Source organism: Cyrtonyx montezumae, unplaced genomic scaffold (genome assembly GCF_038088225.1).
Source record: "Cyrtonyx montezumae isolate F1298 unplaced genomic scaffold, pur_monq_1.0 scaffold_0, whole genome shotgun sequence".
NCBI classification, from domain to species: domain Eukaryota; kingdom Metazoa; phylum Chordata; class Aves; order Galliformes; family Odontophoridae; genus Cyrtonyx; species Cyrtonyx montezumae.
In genome coordinates this window covers 38,390,796-38,409,333 of record NW_027071824.1, presented here as the reverse complement: position 1 = coordinate 38,409,333, position 18,538 = coordinate 38,390,796, and the positions used below count along the sequence as shown (strand labels likewise).

General features: G+C 39.7%; 1 protein-coding gene across 1 annotated transcript in view; it reads left to right on the top strand.

Moving 5' to 3' along the window:
- Positions 1 to 8,522: 8,522 nt before the first annotated feature.
- The window catches only part of ADGRG6 (adhesion G protein-coupled receptor G6), a 104,718-nt gene continuing 94,702 nt past the window's right edge, over positions 8,523 to 18,538 (top strand). The window contains exons 1-2 of the mRNA XM_065732931.1: positions 8,523 to 8,536; positions 14,161 to 14,261. Of these exons, the coding sequence (XP_065589003.1) occupies positions 8,535 to 8,536; positions 14,161 to 14,261 (103 nt within the window). The 5' untranslated portion in view covers positions 8,523 to 8,534. The remainder of the gene's footprint in view (positions 8,537 to 14,160; positions 14,262 to 18,538) is intronic.

The following is an 18,538-nucleotide window of genomic DNA, read 5'->3' as shown; positions in this document are numbered from 1 at the left end:
TAATAATACTTAAAAATTATGAAGAAGTTAAAGGTGGGACTTTTCTTTTTTAAAGGAAGAGGTTTTAACAGACTTAGTTCTGTAGCACAATTTGTTCTTTTTATTATGTTTTGGAAAATTTACAATTCAGGGAAAAGATTGAATATATGTAGGCAATAAAAGTTTGGATTTCAATTCTGCATAAACAATAATCTCATTATTTTTCAAAATACACTCAAACTAGAGATTTTTGAATATCTTAAAATCATGTCAGATTTTGTTACTTGCATATGTCTTGGTGTAGAGTTAAGATGAATAACACTGACTTTAGAATCTGTAATTACAACAATTTTACCACCAGTTGTTGGGGAGGAAGGTGAGGAAAGAAGGGACGAGGAAGAGAGGGGGAAGCAGAGTAGGAAGGAAAAGTTATAGTGGAAAGAATGAAACATCAAAGCTTTACAGAAGATTAAATGACAAATATTTTCCTTTCTCCTTGCATAATTTTGTTGTCGTGCCCTGATTTCATGGTAGAAAAGCAGACATTCTTCCTCCCACCAGATTTTTCTGTGTCCTGTTTATTCACGATGAAGAAATATAGCCTCAGTTGTTTTCCTTATGTATTCACTCTTAAATTAAAGATAAAATCATTGATAGCATGATCATAGAACTAACAGAAAAAGAGATTAAGTGAAGTCAATTAGCTTGAGCTAACTCAAGCTAAAAGCATATTCTACATTATAAATTAATATTTTATACATAAAAGATATATACATTTTTATAGATTATGATTTACCCCACATTAAATGGGAAATCTATGGGGCTATACATTCATGTTATAATATGAGTAGGTGCATTCTTGCTTTAGTGATGAGAGTCACAGCAGAGTTTAAAAATGAGTAAATTGAAAACATATGCATCTACCTCACCTTTCACAATGAATTAAGCATATTCAGTTCATATATTGTATCTTCCATTACAACTCTGATTTAAATCAGTCTAAAAAGTTTCAGTGTGTGTTTCTCTGGAACTGATTTCCTTCCCTTTTTCCACAGCTGTTCTGTGAAAATAAATACCAGTACTAGTATTCCTCTTCATCTTTCACAATTAAAAAAAGATATTCCCATTCTAATAATCATTCTCTTAATATGGATATATCTTTGCTTTTTATTTGTATGTTCTTGTTTTAAACTGAACGCCTTTTTTACAATTTTATATTCCACGAAAGGAAGAGATTTGAAGAAGTAGCAGGGAGGTCTGCAGAACAGTGGATTCCTAAATACACATGAATGTTCTGGAAACATTCAATTTTGGGTAAAGAAAATGTCTATTGATCTGGGAATTCTGAATTCATTTTGGAGTATCTAGCAGTAGAAGGATCAAACAAATACATTGTAATATATTCCACAGCTTTTTCTGCTTTAGTAGTAGGTCCTAACAGGAAATTGTGTCCGTTTTACATGACGTTGGGGTAAAATGCAGTGACTTAAGTGGAAGTTCTGGGGATAGATGATCCAGTATCAAAGAGAAGTGAATATAAAACTTATTCATGGAAAGAAACTCAGTGAGATGGACATGGTTAGAAAATAATCAAGTAATTATATATGTTCAGATGTAAACTTCCATTGCTTACTGCAGCCTCCTGTAGGTTTGAGCTGTGTTCAAAACTTCATGATTAGCAGCTACATTTCTTCTCTCCGCTTTTAACTTTACAATGAGGGCAGCTGAGTACTTACACCTGAGCTCAGCAGCAATGGACCTTTAGAGTGTTAAACAGCGTGAAAATCACACTGGAAAACTTTATACTAGGGACTTCAGGCTGGACATTTTACATGTGAGCAATTCTCTGTATTTTTGCCCTTAATCTCTCTGTCCGTTCCCTTTCTGGAAAAGAAGGATAAGGCCACGTATTCTCCCAAGGGTGCCATGTTATCAAGTGTTCAGATGTGATGGTGAGGGCAACTTGAAATGTGCTTGGAAATTGCAGTTATTGGATTTTTTTCTGAGTTCATACTTCTAATGGGAAGCACTTCATTAATTTTAACTGTTCTTTGTACTGGCTGTAACCTGGCAGTCTGAAGAGTAAATTTAGTCATTGCTCTGAACTCACATCAAAGTCTGTCTTACCTATTTCAGCTTTTAAAATGTGCTTAATGCTTCAGTCTGGGGTTCTGAATGCTTCCAGACCAGATGTTACCTGTGTAATTCCATTTAGTTCTTCAGGCTCAAGTAAGAGGCATATATCTTGCTTGCCCTGTAGAATATGCTTGTGTAATTCATTACAATAAATACACACAAGAAATAGAATTTAAGTTTTAAAGAGAAGTCAAATTTTCACCAATATTGCTCCTCTTGAATAATATATTGAAAAGTAGAATTGAAAGAACATTTTACTCATGTCTTGAAAAATATACTGTACAGTACTGGCTTAAAATACTGCTGTGTAACTCATGTAGCTTGAAATTGAGCACAATGAAAAGTTCTAGAAGAGTAGTTGAAAGCTACTTAGCCTCAAACACTGCACTGCCTCATTTTTAATTCCATTACCTTAAAAGTCATGAAGGGTTTGTACATATTTGTACATGTTTATTGCTTTTGCATTACAACTGCAACTTTCTGCCCTTTGAAAACTTTTTTGATTTAGTGTTGAACTTAAGTTTAGCATCTAGTTTCCATTCTGCATAAGTATATCCTTTCTGACATGGGAAAAAGTTAATTGATTGTGATTAATGTGCAGTTATTTCCGTTTTTATCTTGCAATTTAATTATCACTTGTGTGGCTTTTAAAATGAGTGATGAATGAACTTCGTAATGTTCATTTTAGTTTCAGTTCTGACAGGGTTCCAAATATTTTGATGCTTATTTAAAGCTTATCCAAAGTTTCCTATGCTGTTGAGCCTGCAAAACTAGTCTGAACACTGAGACAGAGAAGGGCTTTCCTCGGGAGGTTTCCAGTTGTTCCACTAGTGGAACCTGATGGAAATACCATGAAATCAGCTTTTCTTCCAGTTGTTCCAAATCTTTAACATCTGGACAGAAACCGGAAATGAGAGATCTTGCCCAGAAATTGTATTATAGGAAAAGTTGGGTTCTAAAAATAGGTGAAAAATGACTGTTTTGTTAACTCTTCCAAACTGGTTCATCTATGACTGAAAAGATCAAGAATCCAGAATCAGAGTTGAATCAGATTAATTGGTATCAGAAACAGTAGGCTGTTCAGCTGAAGGCCTTTTCTCCTTAATATTTGATCAATTGATACATGACATACTCAGAATGAAATACAAATCTGTTAACATTTTGGAAGCTGTCAGGAATGAGTGTTCATTCTCATATCAGCCAAGTATTTATTCATACATGCTAAGGATAGAACACAGATCCTGATGGGTAGAGCTTATCTCAGTTTTGTACAAAAACCACCTGTTTCTACCCAATACGAATATTCTGAGGGATACACTAGATATCAATGTCACATTTAAATAGATCCAACTAATGAGTTCAAAGTATACTAAGTAAAAATAAATGATTTCTTTGATGAAGTCTCAGTATCCAATACATTCAGTATCTTCTGTTTGCTATGCCACTTTCCCCAGTGCTTTGCAACACACCACAAATAACAGCTTCTATGACTCTAAGAGCTCTTGCTAACTGAGTTTATCTTCCTGTTCAGATACCAGCAACCCACTTTGCTTGAAACTCTTAGAAGCTGTTCCCCTAGCAATTGTTCACTGATATTACCAACATCATCCTGCAAGTTCTGATGGTTAATACACTGCTGTATGAATCTTGTGAGCATTACTGCCAAGTTCATTGATCTGAAACTGAGAAGAAGCTCAGAGATTTCTCTTCCTCTTGAGAGAAATGGAAATTTGGGAGGTTTTTGCGTTTATAAACAGGCCAGCCTGGATTTCCAGCATTGCCTCATCCACCCCCAATAAGAAACATATGCAACAATACCACTTACAGCATGTTCCAGTGGACTAGTATTAAGGGGTTCCAGAATGTTTGATCAAGGGTAAGGAAAAGTATCATAAATAGTGTAGCCAGCAGGATTAGGGAAGTGATCATTCCTCTGTACCTCAGCACTGGTGAGGCCACACCTCAAATTCTGTGTTCAGTTTTGGACCACTCACTTCAAGAAAGGCATTGAGGCCCTGAAATGTATCTGGATGACAACAAAGCTGTGAAGAGTTGAGCACAAATCTTATGGGGAGCAGCTGAGGGAAATGAGATTGTTCAGTCTGGAGAAGGGGTGGCTCAGGGGAGAATCTCTGACATGAAAGGAGATTGTGGCCAAGTTGTGGTCAGTCTCTTCTCCCAGGTAACAGCAGTAGGATGAGGGGTAATTGCCTTAGGTTGTGCCAAGAGAGGTTCAGGCTGGATATTAGGAAACATTTCTTGTCACAGACTGCCCAGGGTTGTGGTGGAGTCAAGGTCCCTGGAGGTGTTCAAGGAACATGTAAATGTGGCACTGACAGATATGGTCTAGAGGGCGTGGTGGTGATGAGCTGATGTTAGAAAATACTGTAAGGTAGTCTAGTCCAAACCTTAATAATTCTGTGAGATGCATTAGGATCTGAAGAATGACAGTGATTAAAAACTTAAAATATTTTGTGAGAATGAGTTTGCTGCCTGGACTGTCTCTTGCTTTGCTTGAAGACATGGGCTTCACAGAACTTTACTTAGTACAGTGTGTACAGGCACTGTATATGCCGTGAGTCAGCAGTTCATCAGAGACATTTCATCAGACTCTTCATGATCTCTCAAATACAGGAAAAGAAGGAAGGTGAATATATTTAGAGACCTTCTGGAAGACTCCAAAGAAAAAAAAAAGACAAAAGTTGAGGCAGATTCTTCTCTGGGCTGTGAAAGGTGGCTTTTGCTATAACTGAGCAAGAGGCAAAGAAGGCTGACCTGATTTGGGAAATCTGGGAGCTGATTAATCTTGGGTGCCATAAAAGACTCTCAAAAAAAAAGAAGACTTGCAGGATAGTAAAGACTACGTTACTTAAAGCATGAGACAGAGCCTGTCTTCTGTATTGTGACACTCTGAGGTAATTACGAATATTGGGAATAGCAGTCCAGATTAGCCATGTTCCTTCCACTTTTTAGATCAAAGCCCAGATTCTGATTCTCAAAACCAACTTCTGGGATCTCACCTTTGAACTTACAAACTCAGCTGGGGGTATCTACCATGTTTTCTCAAAGATAGGAGAATGGCCAGGCAGAAAGCCAGGAATGATTGTAGGGTATAAAGCCAATTTATTTTTTTCCCTTGGTCTTTTTGAAAATGCATATGGTTTTGTATTTTCTTGATAGGTTTATAGTGTTGTACTATTTATTTTAAGCTTCCTTTATATTGTTGTATGTTCAAGTGTTTTCTGCACTGTTACAGGCACCAATGTTTCAGTATTCACACTTCTTTGGAAAATAAACACAGCTTTTCCTTAAAGTGACTGATATACTAAGGAGGAAAGTTTCAAAACAAAAGTTCCAAGAAAAAAATCCTGTTTCTAAAACTTTGAAGTGAAGTATCCATGTATAAAATGTGACAGCATGTATTACTATTTCATGGAACACTCTAACATTCTTATAAAATACTTTCAGAGAGACCCCTGCAGTGTTGTGCAAAATGTAAGGACATCATCTTACCAGGAAGGTTTTTAAAAAATATGAACAGAGCTGAAACAATCAGGGGCTACAAAATTCACATGAAATATTTCACTATTCATATTTCATGACACTAGTGTATTCATAGAATACACTATCCCTGTCCCTAACAACATTCAGCCTCCATAGCTTCTGGTTTAATAAACATCATTTCCTCTATGAACTCAGTAAGTAAAGAATAAAAAGTCTTCTGGTTGTTACCCCTCTAATAATCCATATAAAAGATGTTTGATTACAGCATTGTTTCCCAGACTTTAATGACGTTTTTTCCTTTTATGAATACTGTGCAGAACACAGTGTGAAATGTCAACCTGAGACAGTTCTTGTGAGGTAGCCTGCAGTTTCTCACTATGAAACAGGGACCTTGAAATCACTTTAATACATGCACACAAACTCTCTTACTAGGCAGCAGAATGACACACAGCAGACAGCAAGCTTCTGCAAAACTGCAAAGAGTTCTGCAAACACTGAAACTCCAAGCATTGTTCTTATTCACATTGGTCTTGAAAGCAAATCCTACAACCATGGACATTAGTAAGAAGTATGTGTACCTGTTAAGGAGATGTCTGCTACTCTTAGAAGGCACTTGTTTTAACAGTGATGTGACACTTCATCATTGATTCAAAAAGTACTGTCTTCAGAGAAGTAATCTACACCAAGTAGTTTTGCTACTGATAAAGGGCAGACACGGCACAGTGAGCTACTGCCGTATGAGGATGGCCATTTTCTCCTGAGCTGCTGCTCTGTTCTTTGCTGCTCTGAATCTCTGAGACAGTCTCCAGCAAAATGCTACTTTGTCATCCAGCAAATCTGCCCTGCAAGTTATCCCCGTGGGCAGCACAGTCAATTCCCAAACAGGTTTTGGGATCCTGAAGTAGCAGTTCTCCCTTGTGTGAAGAAGAAAGCTACCTCAGGAAGCACTTGCCACTGCTGACCTCCCTCCTTTCCCTTGATATAGAATCTCTCCTGTTGTGTGGTTTTTGACTGACAAAATTTAAGCCACTTAGTGGGGAAACATCAAATATATTTCTCAGAAATGTCTAGATATGAGTACAAGTTGTCATATGCATAATTATATACATAATTACATATATATGTACATGCAGCAACATATGTATATAACATATCTATATTTGGACCAGTGTTTCCGATACAAAACAGCTCAATGAAAGTATGACAAAAGTAAAACCCAGTGGTTTCTTCTTTTCCTCTTTTTTGCTTGATTCCCAGGCTCCAGAATTACAGTTACCACTAATACCTTCTGAGCAGGAAAGGAATATTAAGTTTCCAGCATAGCCAGAAGACATGAACTGCACATGAACAGGAGACTGACATCTTCCAGATGCTGTTACCTCACTGTGCGCGTCACGTATACAGTGAGTCCAATATGCCCAGGAGATATTACTTGTAATCTTCAATTGATCTGCACCTGTACAGCAAGTCCAATGCATTTTAGATGCAGAAACTTCATTTATGACATAAATGCATGAGTATAATAAACCCAGGCGGCAAGAACTCACAGGTTTATTAGCTAAGCACAAACCGTACGTAATACAGTAAGTCTTACACACATCAATACACTGAATTCGTTGAGAATGCAATGTGAAGTTGTTTTACACAGACTTAAGACATACTGAAACAGAGCAGATGGTTCCTACAGAAAGCAGTTGAGCAGCTGACTGCAGGTCTGGGAGGGGAGATGACACACACCTGTCCCTGTGACACCCAAGTCTTCTGGGGGGACTCATCCTGGGACATCAGACAGGCAGGGTGGAAGGCAGAACAATGCTGTTCAGAGGATAGAGCCCACCAGGTGAGGGAAAGTCTTCTATGCTTGCCCTGGGGCTTGGCTATCCCTGACCCTGCAGGTCCCACGCCCATGGCCAGTGCCAGGAGGTTACAACAAAAGGAATACTATCACAGAAACACTGACGTTGGAAAAGGCCGCTGGGGATCACCTAGTCCAGCTGTCAAGGAGTGCTCAGGAACATGTTCAGGATGCCTACAGCTCTATATACAGGCAGACTGTAAAAATTGACCAGTGAATATTAATGTTCAGTATAAAGTTCATGAAAAATTTAGTAATGTTTTCTTATTTCTTTATTTCTTCCTTATAGAGGAACACCGCTTGCTTTTAACTGGCATTGCATGCTGGTAAGTTCATTGAATGATTTGCTACGCCAAGACTTCTCTTTATCCTTCCTAACCCTGCCAGCCCAGATCCCAGGAGAACAGTGAAAATTTTGGACCTACTTTGTGACCTTGTGTTTTGCCATGGTTCGTCTGCTATCGTTTCAGTGCTTTTACACTCAGCTCAAGCACGGTACTGCGCCCTGCAGTGGAACAAACCAATTTCAGACCACCAGTGCACGGCGTCAACTATCACCTTCCCACAGCGATGGCCAGGAAAGAGGCGTGAGCCAGCACTGTGCGAGCAGCACATGGCCTTGCGTGCTTCAGAAAACGAGGCAGGGATGCGTCGCCTCCGTCTGTCTTTCCTCCATCCCTAATGCGCCTCCAAGAAGATCCTCACGCTTCGCCTCGCTCCGATTGCCGCCGGGGCTGCGCACCCCGGGCTGCTCACAGAGTTAGGGGCCTGAGTCTCCGTCTCGGAGCGGCGGGGCGCGGCCCCGGAGCTTCGCCGGGCAGGTCCCGCGCAGGGGGGTACCGCGGCTCCGGAGGAGGAGGACGGGGATTGGGGGGAGGAGCGCTCGGCGCGGTCACGGCCACCGCGGTTGGCGTGTGCGGGGGCGGGTGTGGAAGAGAGGTGGGCAAATAGCGATGACCTTTGCGAGGAGCCCGCGAGGGAGCGGGCCAGAGGCTGAGCGAACGGCAGAGGGGGAGGATGGTGGCTGAGAGCCGGAGGAGAACCGCCCCGTAATGTCACCATGTAAGTCTCTTCTCCGGACGCCCGGGCAGTGCGAATCACCCCTCGGTCGTGCCAGGTAGGCAGGGCTCCCCGCGCCCCCGCCCCGCGGTGGGTGATGAGTAACGTCAGGTCGGAGCAGTGCAGATAGGTAGGGCTGAAGGAATGGGGAAACGGGGTGGTTTCGCGTCGGGAGCGTGGAGGGCAGGACAGCCGCGGCTCTGCCCCGTCCGGGCTCCAGCTTAGCCGCGAGCGTGCCCCGCAGGCTCCCGGACGGCCGCTGCCTCGTCTCCAGCTCTGTAATCTCGTGCTCGGGACTTCTCCGCTCGCTTTTCCCCGCTCGGAGGCAAGTAGCGAAACCTCTGGCTCGGCCACCGCCGCCCCAGCCGAGGAGCCCTCCAGGTGCGGTGCCAGCACAGGGAGGGAAGGAGGGAAAAGGAGGGAGAGAGAGGGCCGGGCGGGGTCCGTAAAACCATCGCGGTACACGGGAGGGGAGGCAGAGAGGGGCTCCGGCTCGCTCGTCCGCCATCCGGCCGACCCCGGGCAGGCACTGTCACGGCCTCTGTGTGCTTTCCCCCAAACGTTTTGCCTTTCCCGACACGCTCTTACCGAAGGTAAGGCAAAGTGCTGTCGGTTTTGGGGTCGGGCGTTTTGCCGGTGCCAGGTGAGAAGGGAGAGGAGGGAGGACCTGGAGGAGATCAGCGCAGGGATACGAGGGAGAGTTTTCCCGTAGTTACTATCGTGGAAAGTTCAAGTGCAAAGGAGAGTGGATCCCGAAGAGAGCGAGCGCTGCTGCGGTGCCACCGAGTGACACACACCCAGCAAATGGGTTGCCTGCGTCTCGTGAAGTTCTTTTTGGATGGGAAGCCAAGGTGTTGGGGCGGCTCTGTTGCAGCTGGCATTGTTAAATCACGGGGCAGTGTCATTACTTTCGTGTCATTCGGTGAGGGTGTTTTCAAAGTTGGCTGTAAGAATAATTAAGAACATGTCAGTGTTAACAGGTTGGAAGTTTCGCATGACGTTGTGTAATTAAGCTTACAGAAATCCTTTACAGCCCAGGTTTCAAAATTAAGACCTGCTCCTTTGTTAATTCACGAGAACTGAAATGTGAATTGTAATCACCCTTCACTTGCAGCTCCGCATAAGTGATTAAGCTTAAGACCTTTTTGTTTACAACCTACATGAGAAAAAAAAAATTGTGAAATTGATGTTATCTATCTTTTCATTTGAAGCTGTCAGCAACATTTTTTCTTACCAGCCTTAGACATGCCAGAGACCAAAGAAAGTCGCTTTGCCTGGGGCAGAATTCACATCCCACTCTGGGGAACTTTGCCTAAGCCTTGAACAAGGAAGATGGTGTATTCAAATAGCTGTTCCATGATTTGAGGCCGTGCAGTATACAAATGAAATGCTCCAGGATTATTCACATCTTATGTGTATTTTCTTGCCGAGAACTCTACTCCCTAAAAGGTGATGAGGTTGCTCTAGCTGACTGCTGGCACGTAGAAGGTTTATTAGTTATATGTAGCAAGACTCCCACTAATTTAATCTTTAACTGTGTCGTTACCATCCATTTATGGCTTAGATAAATTACATGTCTATTTTGCTCTTCTGGAATGAATTGTGAATAAGACCATTGTCTCCCTATGTTATAGGAAATGAAAGTAGCTGTAGAGTGGACTATTGAATTGCATAGCTGGCCTTGTCATAGTGTCTACAATGTCATAATGCCAGTTCGTAGAAAAGCTGGTAGTTCAGTAAGGCTCCATGGAAGGGCACTTTCTCGTTACTCTACTTTTTTGTTTGTGTGTGCAAATAAAACGCATGAAAGGAATTGCTGTTGTGAGACATCAAACTGTAATGGAGGTACTACAGCTGGTGTCCTAACAGACCCCAAATGCACTTGGTAAAATATTGGTTTTGATTCTCATTCGAACAGTATACTATGAGGTGTTCAGAGCTGCCAGTTTGTTATCAGTGGGGAAAAGAACAGTGCTTTTTTTCATTTAAACTGAAATAAAGAAGGGGCTATGCTAAGCAATTTTTGATTTATCTAAGGTTAAAGACTGAGATAGCCAGTTTCAGACTTATCATCTTTATTATGGTTTGCTTGCTTACTTAATGTTTTGGTGTGTTTTAGTACATTGTTGCACTGTTATCCTATCTCTCTGTCTTTCTACCATATTAAATGATAACAATACTTCCCAGAAAGGTCATGGAATCTCCTCTGGAGATACTCAAGACCTCCTGGACACTTTCCTGTGTAACCTACTGTAGGGAACTTGATTTAGCAGGGGTTAGACTGAATGATCTCCAGAGGTCCCTTCCAACTTCCATAATTCTGTGACATTTATTTATTTATTTATTTATTTGTCTTTAAAGAGTGTGAAACCTCTTGGTCTTGAGTCTCTTGGATAGTCAGTGGTACTGCAGCAGTTAACCATGCCACAGATCATCCCTTGATGTAAACTAGCCCAGAATTGTTCGCTAATTTCTCTGTTGAATTATTCCTACACTGTTTTGGTTCTGCTTTAGGGATTATTATATCTTGGTAATTAAGAAAATGAACCTTTAGTAAATACTTCTTTCCTTTCTGGCAAGTATTTACTTGTTGCTCTAACTACTTTTCATGGCGGTCTGCCATATAAAACTTTAAGAGATAGATTTTAGTATGAAAGAAGCCTTTTTGTTGTCAGTTAGCTGACATCCATTCAAGAAACTATCTTGTGTGAACAGGGGTATTCTACACATCATTGTGAGCAATCAGGCATTTGATTTCTGTCTTTTTTTTTTTTTATATATATACAAGATCTCAAGCATGTGCAAGTAAGTGACTTTCTTTCTCAAGTATGAGCACTCTGCTACAAATTGTGCTTTGTTCCATGGATAACCATAGGTCTTCCCCAAAGTACTCTCCAAAAGAAACAGATCTGACGGTTGGTGCCTGCATTAGTCAAGTGTTTTGGCAGCATGCTTCTGCTTTGGTCATTCTTCTTTGATAAGCCTTTAATCATTTCTTTTATCTGAAAGAATGTGCCGTAAAAAAAAAAAATTTTTTTTTTCCTTCAGCAATGGAGAATGTAAGTAGAGGATTCAGGCTTGATGTTTTTATATGTATTTATTTGTTTATTTTGGTGGAGAACTGTCAATTTTTATAGTAGTTGTATAATAGCCTTTTCCTCTGGGGAGAAGTCTTGATAGTCATTTGTTTCCTGCCTGGTTTGCACCTATCTGTGCATTGCTCTGTTGCTGACTGTCTATGTTCTTGAAATTGTTCTTGACTCGTGCAGACTGTAAGCTAATGCTGTAGAGCCCTGGCTTGTGTTAGTTACCACAGTGCAAGCAAACATTAGCAAACAGAAGTTGGACAAATTAAATAATAGCTGTGTCAGAATAATACAGACTCACAGATTCTTTAAGAAGGACACTGAAGGCGATGTGGCTAGACAGATGCACTCCAGATCTGGGCAGTAGGAAATTTCACATGTTATTTTTCAATGTGAGCTTACAGTGATATCAAAAGTGATGATTGCAGCAACACAAAGAAAATGTATCAATAAGATGAAAATGAAAACATATCAGTTAGGAGTTTAATTTTTTTGGCGATAGTTTCCTAGCCCAATAACTTCTGCTGTGTCTACTTGTAAAGAAAAATCCAGTAATGTAATCACTTCCTCAAGTTTTCATCAGTAGATGACTATGCACTGCACTAGTGCTTATCTTATCAGTGGATGTAAATTCCTTCTGTGGAAATAGCAGTATTCTTCTGTATTTCTTTTGTATCATACTATGACCTTCAGCATCTCCATTTGACCTCTCTGTGAGGTGTACGTATGCAAGTTACATGCATTCATATGTGTGTATAACTGTCTTCATGTTTTAAAAAGACTTCTTTTCAAAGTAAGTTTTCTAAATTAATACTAAGAGCATTGTGGATTTATGAATTATTTACATTGAACAGTTCCCAAACCTCAGTATTCTGTTGTCTGAGATTTCAATGGGTATTTATAGGTCATTAAGGCGAGGACAATCATTCTATTGTTTGATAATCTAGTTATTTTGCGTGTCTGGCTTCATCAAAGAGATTCTTATGTTTCAGAGCTCAGTGTGTTCAGTGCTTGTCTTTGACACTTGTTAAGCTTGACTTTACAATATCTCAGAGGAATAAATCAGCTTCAAATCCCTAATTTGATACAACGTTCCATAAAGAACTGAACTTCTTTTGTAATCAGATGCTTTTGCCACGTAACACTGCATTGAAGTGAAACTCAACTGACTGGAGCTCTCTATTGAAAGTGTCATTTACCTGGGCCCATTGGCATCTAGCCCATAGAAGTGGTTTAATGCACTTTTAAAACTGAAACATTAGTTGCTCCTTTACAGTGGTTTATCTCGCTGCTTTAAGTTCGGCTTGTCTACATTACAGAGCTTCACTTTGGGAAGAAACAGGAACCAATACTAGGAGAAGGTTTACATTTGCCTTCAGGTTTTGCTAGCAGGTTCACAGCAATGTCTGTGGAGCAGAAGGAAGGCTCTTTTCTCAAGTTCAGAAAAATGAAGTTTTCTTGCCACTGAATTTCATACGCAGTGTCCTGGAAGATATTTGTCTTCGTCAGTGTGTCTTTGTGGTTCTTCCTTATATGTTGTTGCAGTTAATAGACTTGTGAAATATTTTGGGGATTCTGCAAGAGATTTTCTTCCAGTGTTACTAGATAATATCTGGTTGAACAGTTACTGACTGTCATTGTCAAAGAGGAGGGTAAGAATTTGGTCAAAGTAATATGGTTGGTCTGTAATTGTTCCTGTCTTTTCCTCATTGCTAACTTGTTGAATAAAATGAGACAGGAGTGTAACAGAGAACCATTCATTTTGAATGTGTGGTTAAAGCTGTGATCATAATCGTTGTGGATCATCTTTCTTGCTTCTCCTTCAGCCCATTATGGAGGAATTAATTTGATTTAGCCATTAAATGTCATGTGCACATGAAGGCAAAGGAAACTGTAGTTTCAAGTTATAAACAATAATGGTTTTTATTTAATTCCAGTTTTTTATTAAATAACAAACATGTCCCTGACTTTGCTGGTAGCACAGCTGGACAGCACCCCTAGATTTTGGCAAAAGTTTCAGTTGTTGGCAGAAGACATTGTAGCTATCAAAATGCTCCCACTAAAAATTATGGAAGAGCTGATCAAGAGCATAGGCAAATTCTTGCACTTCATCTTTTTCCAGTTAATAACAATTATGTATGTGTGAGTGTATATATATGTATATTTAAACACCAAAAATATTTGTATGCCTAACTTATGTAAATAAAACTTTGCAATCTTCAGAAAACTGAAACACACCTTAACTCTTTCTTTTTTGTATCTGTAAGGCTTGTTTGTTTCTTTTCTTGAAATATCACCTTATCTGCAGCTTAGAAGCCCAGTGATGACTACCCTTCCCCCCTGTCTTAAGTTAAGAACCAGGCAACAATTCTGATCCTTTGTAGGAAGAATAGATATTTGTCTGTGTTTTCAAGCTATACTAGGGCAAAACAAAATTTTCAAGTTTTCAGCCTTACTCAGTGCTGGTTCCTAGATTCACTAAGAACAGTATTTTCTTATTTGAAAGTGTTTTGAATTTTTACTTGCTTTTTTATCCTTCAGGATGTCTCATATAAATGAAATGTGGTGCTGTCACTGGAGATGGAAGCTGCAGCACTGTCTCTACTTGTTTATCCTGTATGGTATATGCATGCAGCAAGCAGGTAAGTTAGCAAATTGTCTTCTTGCTTAAATAAATGGTCCAGACGCCAAAGTCTGATGACTAAGGATTATGCTTACACATGACTGAGTTATGTATAGAATAACATTTTGATGAAAGTGCTGTGTTATAATTGTTAGTTGTGCTTTGATAGGCTGTCTCATATTTACTCCTACTGTTAAATTTTCTTGTTGTTTATGTATCTTTTTACTCTTATAATTTGTTGTTTTATTTTATTTTTGTTTTATTTTTTACTTGAATTCTTTTCTTTTACCTTGTTGATACCTATATCTATCTTGATTCTGATTTTGTCTGTAAAATAACTGCAGTATCCTTGCTTATTTTTAAATTCTTTTATGAAACTCAGCAAGCTATATGTACATGAGACTGTCATAGATGGTACAGAGCAGACAGTTCAAACTTAACTTCATTTTAGGCACAGAGTAATGTAAGACATTGTGAACTGTTTCTTTAAACATATGAACAAGAGATTTCATTTACTAAATGTCTTTTCCTAACCACTAGAGTGCAAAATATTTTAGGAGCTCCAGCTGCTTTACTGGAAAAATAGACTGGAGTTTACTCTGGAGCAGACGAAAGTTTTGGAGCAACTTGTACTGCTCAGCTAATTCCATATCTGATGGGTAGTTTTGCTGTTATAAACTTGGTATTGGAAAAAGGATGTTATATATAGAAAGAGAAAAAACAGCTAGAAATTCTAAGTAATATGTAAAGGGCTTTTTGATGTTTGAATGTAGTGGCTGTGCAGTAGCAGTTTCCAGCTTTTCGTCACTTTAATATGTGTTTTCCATCTCCATTAAACTGTGTAGCCAGGAATGTACATTTAGGACTTGACTGTCAACAGTTGGCTGATGGGCTCAGTGCCCCTGTGATCCTGCAGCTGCCTTTCTCATCATAAAATAAGTCAGCAAAACTGCTGTAATCTACAGCTGCTGTGGGCTAGTGCCTGGTGACTGGCACATTAAGGTGCAAAGACCTTTAGCCTTTGCTAATTCCTCTTGATAAGAATATGGTTATAAAAAGTGCAGAGAGTATAGCAAGATTAAGTCCTGTGAGCAATAAGGGCCCAGACAGTATGCTAGGAACACTAGACATACCCAGGTTCAATAGACAAATGTGTTTGCTGTTCAGCAGTGAAAGAGATCATAGATAGTTTGCTGCTAATACTCAACCGAAATGAAAAGGAGACATTCACCTCTCTAGCAACCTGCCATTTGGCAGTACTTGCCTGCAGACCCTTCGGTTTCATGTTTCTTCTTTTTTTCTTCTTCTTAATGTGAAAGCATAGGTTATAAACCACAGCTGCAAACTGTGTCCTTTTCATCTGTTCTTTTTAATAGGGCAAGGCAAACAAGGCAGGGAAGAGTACTGCTTTGTGTCCTTAAAATGTATCACTTTGGCTGTGGGCGCATATGATGTCCACAATCTCCCTGGCATCTTAAGCTTTACTGAAATTACAGAAGAAATATTGTAAAACTCGATATTCACACAGCTTAGCTAGTGAGCTGTAAGCTTAGAAAGCAATTGGGGCTTATTAAGCTTTGCCTAAAGGAGTTTACATTCAAGTGAAGGGATTAAGATGATCAAATACAGGTTTTTATGGATTATTTATGAGGCTATTCATAAGTAAAAGAGTATCAGTCATGCTGTGACATGGAAAAAATGCAAAAGCAATAATTGTATGGTTTAACTTTTGAAGAACTACAGGACTTGGCCCACTTTCAGAAACAAAGTTTAGGAGAAGGATCACACAGCAGAGAACTTAGAATAGGAGTGGAAAGACTGTTCAGCTACTAACTGGTCAGTAGAGTAAGGCAGTGAAGTATAATCCCAGACTATTGATCTGATACCTTTGAGGAACTGATGGATGGACTCTGACACTTTACAAAGAAAGAAATAATAATTATAAAAATGATAAAAATGAAATGTCAGCTGCCTGAAGTATTGTGGCATATTGGCGTCAGGTTGTGTATTGTTGTATGGGGTGAAGATACAGATGAGCTCGGTGAGCAGCTTCACAGCTTCCTGTTCCTGTCTGAGGTAGCAGTGCCTGGTGACTGCAAGTGAATCATTTAGCTCTGCCTGTTCTTCTGTCTGTAAGATTAAGTGTATGTCTTGCCTCCCTTGTCAAAACTTAGTCTGTTTTCCAGTGAAAGCGCTCAAAAGAAGCTGAGGTATTAGAATAGTGATGTTTTAAACAGAATTAATTAAATACCCTTTTGTCTAAGGCTCAGTTTTTCCTGATCAGTTTGTTTGTATGTATATTATGATGGTTTCACTGAGCTCAGAAGGGACAAAAAAGAGTGAATGTGGTTCTGTAAAATGTAATGGTCACAGACAGAAGGAACTAAGAGTTTTTGGTCTAGAGTAAGCAGAAGTGGTAACATATATGTGCAAATATTTGAAGAGATAGCTGCAATGTGAAGGAAGAGTGATCTTTTTAGACAGCTGAAAGGGCAGAAAGGAGAGGTTTAAATTACAGCAAGATAAATGAGGGGAGGAAATCTTATCAAACAGTAGAGACAGCAGTGAAATAGATTGCCAAGGCAGACCGCAGTCCTTGAAAATGTATGCTAATGCCTGCCAGGCATGATTAAAATCTCAGTGCTCTTGCTCTGGGGACTGAGAAATAAGTTAGATATTTCCAAACTTCCCTAATTTCTGGACATCTTCCTTTTGTCTTTACCCTGGGGAGTTCTATTTTGTTTCAAATTTGGGGAAATGAGAAGATTCAGTGGAAATTCCACATCTCAGATTATGACAGAGATTTTTCTGTGCTTACAAAATTGTGTTGGTGTTCACATTTTTGCCTTAATATCATTTTTGTCTGAAACAAGGAAGCAGCAATTCAGTACAGGAAGTAAAATTTCAGATTTTCTCAGATATGTGTAACTTTACAAGTTAAGTGCACCTGAAATGGCATAAGTGTACCTACAATTCTTATTACAGTTTCTGCATCATGATCCATGTTGCTGTTATCACAGCATTATTACGACTGTAACTTGTGTCGTGAGTACTTGTACTGTTGTTCATCCAGCAGTAAAGTGTGTTGATGTCAGTAGTCTTCAAGGTGCTCTTAATGAATCCTCAGGGCTTCACTGAAAAGTAAGTTTTAATACCACTACAGGCCCTAAAATTTTCATGTCACTTTTTAGTGGTGGTTTGAAGGAAAAAAGAAAAAAAATTAGCTCTTTTTAATTCATCAAGAAAAGAAGGGTGAGATGAAAGTAAATATGAAAACAGGCCATTCTCCCACATGGCTGATAACAGTCCCAAGTATGGGATCAACCCTATCTGTTGTGCTCCTTAACTGGAGCTTTCTGTAAAGCTGAGACCACTCATGGTCCGGGGAGGGCTTCTGACGGACTCTGGGCTCAGGAGCCAACTGAGAGGTGGGAAATTGGGGTTGGTTGGAAACATTGCTAGTGCCACTAGTGCTAGCAGCTGTCAGTGGAAATGGGTTTCATCCTGGAACTGCATAGGGTAGGAAGCATGTTTTCTCACCACAGCTCTGATCCCACCTCCTCCAGACAAGGGCCAAAGATTCTATCACCAGGCAAGTGATTAAATGATTGCCAGCTTTTACCACTTAACTCCCTTGCTCTTACCAAGACCTTAGCCCAGTCAGCCAGAGTGACCCTGGAGTGACCAGGGTCAGTGACCCAGTGTGGAGGCAGGAAGTGCTTTTCCAGCAATGTCACTAACACATTTTTGTCTTGTGATATCTCAAGGGTGCGAATGAGTGCATACATATTCCTGCTGATGGCGAATGAGGCCAAAAGCATTGACATAAACAAAAGAGTGGAAATTTGCATTGCTGAATATTATAAAAAACTCAGGAAACCTGAAAAATCTTGAAGTATTCAGTTTGTCAGTTTCTTTCCTTGCCTAGGCATCTATACATCATGTGTAATTAAGAAGTTAACGGGGGAATCTGGATATTTAGTGAATTGCTGCAAAGTGTTCTTGTTCTGATCCCTTTCCCTGTCAGTTTTCTTTTGAATTTTAATCTTAAGTAAAACAAATCAAAAGCAATCATTTACGTCTTGTTTAATATTTACATTTCTACTAGCTTGAGGAATGTCTTTAGAATTTCTGTTCATATAAATCCTGCAGAGAAAAAATGACTAGTTACGTTTCTGGTATTTTCCTTAGTTGACAGCTCATTAATGCAAAAGTAAATCTCTGTTGGAATGAATTTCACAGCAAGCTGCCTTTCATTACCTCTGTTTACTTTTTACCTCTGATTTTTTTTTTTTT